Source organism: Mus pahari, chromosome 10 (assembly GCF_900095145.1).
Source record: "Mus pahari chromosome 10, PAHARI_EIJ_v1.1, whole genome shotgun sequence".
NCBI classification, from domain to species: Eukaryota; Metazoa; Chordata; class Mammalia; order Rodentia; family Muridae; genus Mus; species Mus pahari.
This window is the reverse complement of record NC_034599.1, coordinates 17656809-17667152: the sequence shown is the minus strand read 5'-3', so window position 1 is coordinate 17667152 and position 10344 is coordinate 17656809. Positions and strand designations below refer to the sequence as shown.

General features: G+C 41.6%; 1 protein-coding gene across 2 annotated transcripts in view; it reads left to right on the top strand.

Annotated features, from left to right (window-relative positions):
• Anln (anillin actin binding protein) overlaps positions 1-1545 on the top strand; it is a 58226-nt gene extending 56681 nt beyond the window's left edge. Inside the window, exon 24 of one of the 2 annotated variants that reach the window (XM_021206514.2) lies at positions 331-1545. In XM_021206514.2, the coding sequence (XP_021062173.1) occupies positions 331-454 (124 nt within the window). In that variant the 3' untranslated portion in view covers positions 455-1545. The remainder of the gene's footprint in view (positions 1-330) is intronic. The other variant, XM_029543746.1, reaches the window with a different exon arrangement.
• Positions 1546-10344: the final 8799 nt, after the last annotated feature.

Sequence of the window (10344 nt, the reverse complement as noted above, 5' to 3'; positions counted from 1 at the left end):
AGGGGAAGGGAAGGGGAAGAGAAGGGGAAGGGAAGGGAAGGGGAAGGGAAGGGAAGGGAAGGGAAGGGAAGGGAGCTAAAAGAAAGGAGAAAAGGGAAGCACTAAGAAATTCGTGTGATGCTTAGTTAACCTAATTATGAATGGTGGTACACCATTGTACAGAGAAGCACTTCCTTGCATGGCTGTTGGTTTGTATCCAGTTATTGGTAGACAGCAAGTCTTGGTTCATTGAGGGAGTTATGTTTTCCAAGCAAAGGCATTAGGGGGATGGGGGTGGGGTGGGGCGAGTGGAATGGTGGGATAGAAGCTGACCTCTGTTTGCCCTTGCAGGAACTGGCTCTCTGCAGATACTAAAGAAGAGCGGGATCTCTGGATGCAGAAACTCAACCAGGTTATTGTTGATATTCGCCTCTGGCAGCCTGATGCATGCTACAAGCCTGTTGGAAAGCCTTAAGCCGGGGGAGCTTCTGTACCATGGAGAGACTTTGCTAGCTGTGTCAAAAAGGGTCTTAAGAAGGCAGAGTTGGAAGCACCAGATTTGCAAGTTGTATTTCATGCTTTAAATATAAAAGGGTATGTGCAAATATTCACTACGTATTATGCAGTATTTATATCTTTTCTATGTAAAACTTCACCCAGTTTGTCTTGGATTCATACATGTTTGACAGTCAAATACTAACAATATTCATGAGAATTGATATTCATGCTAAATATAACATCAAGAGTCTTGTTTTGTAGAAACCTCACTAGCCAGTTATTCATGACAAAAAAGTATATATTATAAGCAAGTTCTGATTTGTACTTTGGAGCTGTGGGTTTGAAGGTATTCAGGTCTCCTGTAGATCACAAACAGAACCATTTCAGGACATGTTTAGTAAGGAGATGAGAAAAGGCAGCAAACACGTACTAGTTTAAACTGCTCAGAGCTGCTTTCCTAAGAGCTATGGGCAGGACACGGTAACATTTGGGCCTCCATATTCTATACTGCAGGGTTAAGAGTCACACAGCTAGTACTCACTCTGACCCTGAAGTGTGCAGTGCGGGGCACATTTTCACAGTGTTCAGGCTTTACAAATAGTTATTTCCATATAACTTAGAGTCCTCATATTAGCATTAGCTTTTTCTCTTATAATAAGAACAAATGTAAGTTGAAGAACACGAGCATAAGAACCTTTAGCAAGCTGCTGGAACTACTCCTTTGCTCCCCAGAGTTCTTGTCTTATGTTCCTTTCATGTTTATCTATGACACTTTCTACAAATCTGTTTTGAGATCACTGAAAAATATAGTAAGCTATGTATTACCTTTAAAAGCCCAATGCCTCCTTGTAATTTAAATATATTGAAGTGCATGGCTTCAGATTTTAAATAGTTTGTATTTCTTCTCTGACTTAATTATTAATGGTTTCATTTATAAACACTAAGTCTATCACTTGCCATTATATTTCTTACTCATTTAAATGTGGATTTTCTTATGTATATTATAAAAGTATTTTATGACATAAATAAATAATTGTACATTGTCAAAAGCATCAGTTATTTAAGAAATCCTCTGTGTGATGTATTGTTGTATATGTCCTGGTTGTGTGGGGGACGTTGTGCTAACACTGCACCATCCATATCTTCATATCTAGCCTAGTCTTTGTCTTGCTGAATGTTCTTGGCGTTGGTGTTACATGAGCAGGTATGTGAAGGACCCTTTCTGGGGGTTTCAGCAGAATGTGGTGATGGGGTGCACATTTGAGGAGGTGATGGATGAGACTGAGTGGTCAGCAGCTAGAACAGGCGCAAGGTGAGAGGAGTGACGAGGTGAGTCTTTATACAAGTCGGTCGACTTGCATTTACAACAGCTCGAGAGCACAAAAAAGTTACACAGATGTCTTCTCTTGTTCTCGGGCTTACCTTTGCACTTTTCACAACATAGACTGTGCAAATAGTCTTTACAGACAGGTACAGTCTTCTGTATGTAAGTGTTCCGTACACACTGCTTGTTATAATATATAGTACCCCTTAAAGGTTGTCTCAGTTTATATATGAAATTCAGTTTTAGAAGTTTACAATATATGCCATTCCTTTTAATGGTTAATGAAACAATCTAAAATCAGCTGAGTAGGGAAAATTCATTCTAGTTTAAGTTGGCCTGTGAGCATTTCTGTGGGGGATTTCCTTTTTTAATTTATATATTTATTTATTTATATATGTATGTGTGTGTGTATGTGTGAAAGAGAGGCCATGTATGAAAATATAATACAATCCCTTATTATGTATAATATGTTAACAGATACTAATATAAAGCTCCATTCTTACAGATATCTGTAGATAAAGGTAAACACAAAAGGTCAATATTCATGACATAATAAAAGAATTGATGTGCAAAATATAAAAGACTGGCTGTCATTGAGCATGTATCTATCATGTATTGGTGTTAACATGTATTATTTTACCAACCTAATGAAATTAACAGTAAACTAACGATTCTGGAACAACATTGCAAGTGACTGACCTATGTAAGCCTGTGTTCTGTTCCACAATCCACATGTTTCACTATTACACTGTGATAGTTCTCAAATTAGTGAGTAAACGAATATTTGGCCTGGGTAAATAATATTACCAGTAAGTACAAAGTCACAGACAAAAATCCAGAGATCCAGCAAATGTAAAAGTAATAAATTAACAGAAAACAAATGTAAATGGCCACTCTTAGGATAGAAAGCGACACGGCTTTCTGGATAAGAGCTTCTTAATGTAACTAGTTGTGAGAGCTTTGAAAGGTTAATACCTGAGAATCCATAAAGATGCAAAGTCTAAATAATCTACAAACCAATAATAAGAAATTAGGACTTTTTGAAAGTGCAGTATACAGTTACATTGACAGTTGATGAAAATAGGGAAGGACCACCGTAGTTCTCACAGGAGAAGGGGAGGGATTTGCTTTGATATTAGGTTGTACTTCTGGGCTATTTCATATGGTTTTGAGATATTTTCATTGTGTTGAATATCTGCATTGGATATTTTGTAATGACTTGGGAAAACTTTAAAAATTACAAATCAAAATGAAGACTTGGGTAAACAGTGAGCCAAATGCAGAACTGGCTGTGGGACTGTGTGTTTGGGATGTTGTGGTTATAAAAAGATAAAGAGGTATACGAATGTGTTCTATGGGGATGTGATGAGGTATGGGGGAAGTTACGAGGGTAGTAGAGGCAAAGAAAGGCAGAGAGAGGGAGAGAGTAGAGAAGTAGAAGCTGGCCATGGCAATGTGGAGAGAGGGGGGAAGGGAGGGGAAGAGCCCAAGAGGGCAAGAGAGACCCAAGCAGGAAGCAGGGGTAAGAGAGAGGAGGGGGCAAGCAGCCCCTTTCATAGTGGGCCAGCTGTTGCCAAGTAACTGTGGGGAGGAGTTTAGACAGAATGCTAACAGGGGGATCTATCTGGAGTTTACAGGGCAAACAGTGAAGGAAGGATGTGTCTGGAAGGAGAAATGGCTGCTACAGGGCTGAGAGAACCAAAAGGAAAGAGAAACTCAAAAATACTGATGAAGGGGGACTGTGGAATGGGAGGTGAATGTGGGGTGCAGCACTTGGGAGGCAGAGACAGGCGGATTTCTGAGTTCGAGGCCAGCCTGGTCTACAGAGTGAGTTCCAGGACAGCCAGGGCTACACAGAGAAACCCTGTCTTGGAAAAAAAAAGAAAGAAAGAAAGAAAGAAAGAAAGAAAGAAAGAAAGAAAGAAAGAAAGAAAGAAAGAAAGAAAGAAAGAAAGAAAGAAAGAAAGAAAGAAAGAAAGAAAGAAAGAAAGAAAGAAAGAAAGAAAGGGAGAGGAGAGAAAAGGAAAAGGAAAAAGGAAAAGGGAAAAGGAAAGAGGAAAAAGGAAAAAGGAAAGGAAAGGAAAAAGGAAAGGAAAGGAAAGGAAAGGAAAGGAAAGGAAAGGAAAGGAAAGGAAAGGAAAGGAAAGGAAAGGAAAGGAAAGGAAAGGAAAGGAAAAAGAAATAAAGAGGCATAGCCTAGAACCCAGCAGCCACCCTTTACTGAGAACTGGATACCCAGAGTTAGGAGTCATGAGGACCAGTGTGGGAAATTGCACAACTGTTCTGTAAGACAGTCAGGGGTCACTAACCTCAGCTGGTAAGGAGGCTGCAAAGGCCAGAGATTTCTAATTTTCAAAAGAATTCATACTGTCAAGACTGAGCCCTAAGAGACAATCTACCACCTCTCTGTTGTTCATTTTGATAACATAATTTCACATCAGTCTAAGTGTGGTTGCTGAGACAGCCCGTGTGTCGGCCTGGACTAGTGACCAAAAGTCCCTGTAAAAAGAGTTGATAAGGATTTTCACAGTTCAACATAATTCATGTAGGCTGTAATTTCATCATTTGGGGAAGATTAACACTTCATGTTCCCCATATTTAAATGTTATTTTTTTTTAACCAAACTAAATAGAATATAAGTACAGTTGCAATTTGACTGTCCCAACGTCTATTTAAAACTTATATGGATGGTGATAGAGAGGTGGTTCAGTGGTTAAGAACACATACTGCTCTTGCAGAGTGCCTGAGTTCAAGTCCTAACATCTCCATGAGGTATTTCACAACCTATGCCTCCAGCTCCAGGGGAATCTATCCTCAGGCATATATAATTGAAAGTGGAAACGTTTGAAGTACATGAGCAAAGCTTATAGACTTGCTTGCTCTCCTCTATTCCATTTTCTCACAGTTGTATAATAATGTAATTTGCACTTTTTGAGTAAAATGTATAAGAAACTTTCATATTTTAAATGTTGAAAAGTCTAGATAGAATTATAACTATTATTATTATTATTATTATTATTATTATTATTATTAATGATTTTCTACACATTTGAAGTAGTGAAAGAACAAAACTTGATGCGAAATGTGAAAGGGCCCCAAAGCCTTTGTAAAAGGGAGAAATGGAACTGGGTGGTGGTGGTGGTGCACACTTTGAATCCCACTACTTGTGAGGCATAGGCAGGCAGATCTCTGTAAGTTTGAGGCTAGCCCAGTCTACAGAGCTTGTTCGAGGATAGACAGTCAAGGACTACACAAAGAAACCCTGTCTAGAAGGAAACTCAAAACAACAACAACAAAAAAAGAGAAGAAACAATGGAAACTAAATGGGTCATTTCCCATAATAGCCTAACCACAAAAGCTTACACCTGCCAGCTGTAACATGTACCTTTGAAGAATCACATGTGACATTAAGTAGTGGTTGTAGATTCTCCTCCAAAAACCATGATTTCACTAGCACTTAGTAGTTAGCTAGGTTTCCAGTACAAGTGCAGGTCATCCTTGTCAAACAGGTAGGTGTACAATTACACAGCCATTGGTTGCCATCAAGGTGTGTGTGCCACCACTGTGCCCACAGGGGTCTTGTGCCATGTTAGCCATTGCTGTGTCTCATGGGCAGAGCTGGGTGAAACTGTTGGCTGCCTCCCTGCTTTGGAAACTTGCACGGCACCTCCCGGTACCATGAATGCTGGTCCTCAGGAAGGAGACTCTGAGGTCAGTTCTAGCTCGTAAGCCCCGGAACTGCGTGGTGTCTTCAGCAATGGGGAATTACCTTCTACAATACTCGATATCTTTTCCAGTGCCATCTGTTTATCTACAAAGGTCATGATTTCATCTTTCTTTACAGCTGACTAGGATTCTGGGGTGTGAATGCCCACGTTCTCAGCATGAACGACATTTCTATTCATCTGCTGTGAATAGAAAGCTATTTCCTACACCTGTATCATGTACAGTGCTGCCTATATTTTCAGGCAATTCCAATGTTTTGGGTTTTAGCTCTTTTGATCCATTTGGAGTTAGTTTTTGTGAGAGGTGATGTGGGTGCAATTTCATCCTTCTTCATTTGGACACCACTTTTCCAAGTACCATTTATTGAAGACGCTTTCTTTTTTCAGGGTGTGTTTTTGGCGTCTTCGTCAAACATTAAACGGGTGAGGTTACAGGTACACATGTTTTGTCTTTGATTTTGTTCCTTCAGTCTACATGTCTGTTTTCTCTGTAATATATCTTAAGATCTGGAATTGTAATCCCTCCAGTGATGTGGAAGTCTCTGATTGTGTCATGTGATGCAGACTCCCGTGGTGTTTTTCTAAGGCAGACTCACATGGTCTTTTGCTGAGGCAAGATCCATGGGAGGACATGTGCTGTTTGGAGATCGTATAAAAAGAACTCAATGGACAGTGGCTGGGTGCTTGCTTAGCTACACAATTTGTTGGTTTCTTGTCTTCGCTGATCTTCACTCTGTTGAGAGAGGAGCAGCAGAGAATTGGCATCACAACTGGTTCTGGTAGTAACCACTAACTCGTGCCATTTTAGCAGATGTCTAGCTGTTTCTGCTGGATTGTCACCACTGCTGGCTGCAGATTCATGTTTAGTATCCTGACACTACTGAACTGGGCTGCTGGTATCCTGGCAATAAAGATTGGAGTCACCCCCAAAGAACTACTTCCAAACAGGTGTCACATCCCCTTGTCCTATTTACCATCTCTTCTCTCCTACTTTGGACAGTGGGGTCAAAGTGCTTGAAAACCCTTATTAAGGTAGGCTTTTGAAAAAAATCAAAATCTATATTACAGCATTATTCATGATTATTTTTTGACTGAGGTCTGTTGTGGTTCCATATAAATTTTAGGAATATATATATTCCATATATATATATATATGTGCTTTTCTTTGAAGGATACAAATGTGTAAAGAAAAAGTCAAAACTAACCCTATTTGCAGATGACATGATGATTAGAAATTCCCAAAATTCTACCAGAAAGCTTCAGAATGATAAACAGATTCAGCAATGTGACAGGATGCAGAACCCCTTTCACACATGCATAGCTTTTCTATTCAGGAACAACAAGCATACAAAGAAGCAGGTCCTGGACACACTCCCTTCACAGCACCCTTTTAATTCCTTCTCCTGCCTTATTGCTCCTCTGGGACTTTGACCACAATGTTGAAAAAAAGGGAAGAATGGCATCCCAGTGTCATTCCTCACTTCAGTGGGATGGCATGAAGCTTTGCTTCATTCAGGATAATGTTGGCTATGGGTTTTTTTTGTATATAGCTTTTATGATATTGAGATATGTTCCATCTAGCCATACATTCTCTAGGACTTCTATCATAAAAGCATAATCCCTAACAACAATGGATAAGCCAGGTGTGGTGGCACATGCCTTTATTCCCAGCACTCGGGATGCAGAGACAGGCGGATTTCTGAGTTCGAGGCCAGCCTGGTCTACAAAGTGAGTTCCAGGACAGCCAGAGCTATGCAGAGAAACCCTGTCTCGAAAAAACAAAAAACAACAATGGATAAATATTTGTCTTTATACCCTGTCTTAGTTAGGTTAGGATTTATTTGCTTTGAAGAGATACCATGACCATGGCAAATTCTATAAAGACAAACATTTGATTGGGGCTGGCTTAAAGTTTCAGAGATTCACTCCATTATCATCATGGCAGGAAGCAGAGCAGTGTACAGGTGAACAGTACTGGAGAAGCCAAGGGTTCTGCATCTTGATCCAAAGACAGGCATAAAGAAGAGGATCTTCAGGCAGCCAAGAGGATGCTATCTTCTGTACTGGGTGGAACCTGAGCATAGGAGTCCTCAAAGCCCACATGTACAATGACACACTTCCTCCAACAAGGCCACACCTGATAATGCCAATCTCATGGGCCAAGCATATTCAAACCACCACATTCCACTCCCAGACCCCCATAGACTTGTTCAAACACATGAGTCTATGGGGGCCACCCCTAGCCATAACATAACGCAAAATACATACATTTAGTCCAATTTCAAATGTCCCGATAGTCTATCACAATCGCAACAATATTTAAAAGGTCAAAGATCAAAGTTTCTTCTGATATTCATGTGTAATCCCCTATAAGATCAAAATTAAAAGGCAGATCACAGCCTTCCAGCACCACAGGATATACATTAAGACTCCAATATCATAGTGAGGAAATACTGGACCAAGGGCTGGCAGAAAACCATGTAGGTGAACTCCAAACTCTGCACCTCCATGTCCAATGTCAAAGTGCTCTGCAGATTTCTAACACTTTCATCTTGTTGACTGCAACAAGCTTCTCTCCCTTGGGCTGGGTCCACTTCCTGTTAGCAGCTTCCTTGGCAGGTAAACCATGACTTTGGCATCTCTATCGTTATGGGGTATCCAAGGCAACTTTTTTTTTTTTTTTTTTTTTTTTGGTTTTTTCGAGACAGGGTTTCCCTGTGTACCTCTGGCTGTTCTGGAACTCACTTTGTAGACCAGGCTGGCCTCGAACTCAGAAATCCACCTAGCCTCTGCCCAAGGCAACTTTTAACTATACAGTTTCTTGTCCAATATCTGGGATCCACACATGATCTTCTGGGCTTCTCCAAAGAGCTTGGGTTATTTTTCCAGCTCTGCCCACTGCAGCACTCTAGGCTCTGGTAGACTCTATTGTACTGCTGCTGCTGTTCTTGGTAGTCATCCCATGGTACACTGGGGAATTCTGCACAACTATGTTCTACCAGTACCATCTTAATGGTACTAAGCCTCAGTTTCTTTGCATGACCCCATCAGGCCTTCAAATGTCTCTGAGGCTATACCTTCCCCAGTTGCCTCTGGCCTCTCAGTGCCGGGCCTCAGCTGCTCTCCATGATCCTTCCATGCCTTCAAACCAGGACTACTTGGATGTGTCTTAGATATCACCAAGTTCAGGTGTGAGCACAGTGTCTATCTCTGCAACACAGCTTCTTTGTTTTCTCAAAAAAGGCAATTCCCAAATTTTAGCTCAGTGGCTTAGGGTTTCACTGCTGTGAACAGACACCATGATCAAGGCAAGTCTTATAAAGAGAACATTTCATTGAGGCTTGCTTACAGGTTCAAAGGTTCCGTCCGTTATCTTCAAGGTGGGAGCATGGCAGCATCCAGGCAGGCATGGTGCAGGAGGAGCTGAGAGTTCTACATCTTTATCTGAAGGCTGCTAGTGGAAGACTGACCTCCAGGAAGCTAGGATTATTGGGCCCCATTTTGGCCCTGGTTTGGGTCTTGAGGACAAACTTGAGCCTGGCTCCAGTTTCTGCAGCAGCTTTGTGGGAGAGCCTAAGCCTGGCTGAGTTTTGAGACCAGTCTCAGTCACTTCCATATTGGTGTGACTCAGCAAGACCTGTTTCTGCCCACCATTGCTGATGTAGAGCTTTGCCATTGGCCCTGTCAGTCACTCCATACCCTCTCTCACCCTTCCCTGCCTCCTACCATCTTACCCCACCAAAAATCCCCATCCCTATGTTCCAAGCTTATATAAGCAAGAGGCTGATGCCATAACATTGAGTTCCTGTTTTGACAAGACTCCTGGCTTGGTGTGCTTCTTTTGGGCCATTGAGACTTACCATCCTGCTCAGCCCTGGAGAGACCCTGGCGGCACTGGGACCTCTGTCCTCTCACCTGGACCTGCCAGCAAGGAGCTGGCATAGGGTGATGGTCTTAAAGTCCACACCCACAGTACCACACCTACTCCAAAAGGGCCCCACCTTCTAATAGTGCCACTCCCTGGCATGTACTTGGTGCTGGTCTCCTTTTAATCACTCCTAATTTCTTAGCTCCAGCTAACCAGCACCAATTGTCACAGTAATTCCTCCTACTCTTGACTCTAAAGCCAGAGCTCTATGGCTAAACCTGCAAAGTTCTGTGACTTGCTGGGGCTGGAGATGGCCCCCTTGTTCTACACACCAGCTTCCTGTTTTCCAGCTCCTTCACTGCCTAAGCTTGGTTGTCCTGGTAATTGCTGTGTAGACTGACCTTGAACTCAGAGATTTGCATGACCATATCAGAAATACTATCACACCCCAAATCATAGATTTATCCAATACAGTAATTATGGGTGATTTTTTTTTTTGGTTTTTTGAGACAGGGTTTTCCAGGGTTTCTCTGTGTAGTCCTGGCTGTCCTGGAACTCACTCTGTAGACCAGGTTGGCCTCAAACTCAGAATTTCACCTGCTTCTGCCTCCCAAGTGCTGGGATTAAAGGCATGCTCCACCACGCCTGGCATAATTATGGGTGATTTCAATACCTTACTCTCACTCATAGAAAGGTTGTCTAGAAGAAAAAAAAAAAAACAAATGATCAGTGAAAGCCTGGAATTAAATAACATCCTAAATCAAATGGATCTCAGAGAGAGCTATAGAATCTTCTACCTTAACACTAAAGCACACACATTTTTCTCCAAAATCTACCACATATTAAGACACAAAGCAAGACTCAATAAATATAGAATGATAGAAATCACATCATAGCCGGGCCTGGTGGCGCAGGCCTTTAATCCCAGCACTCGGGAGGCAGAGGCAGGC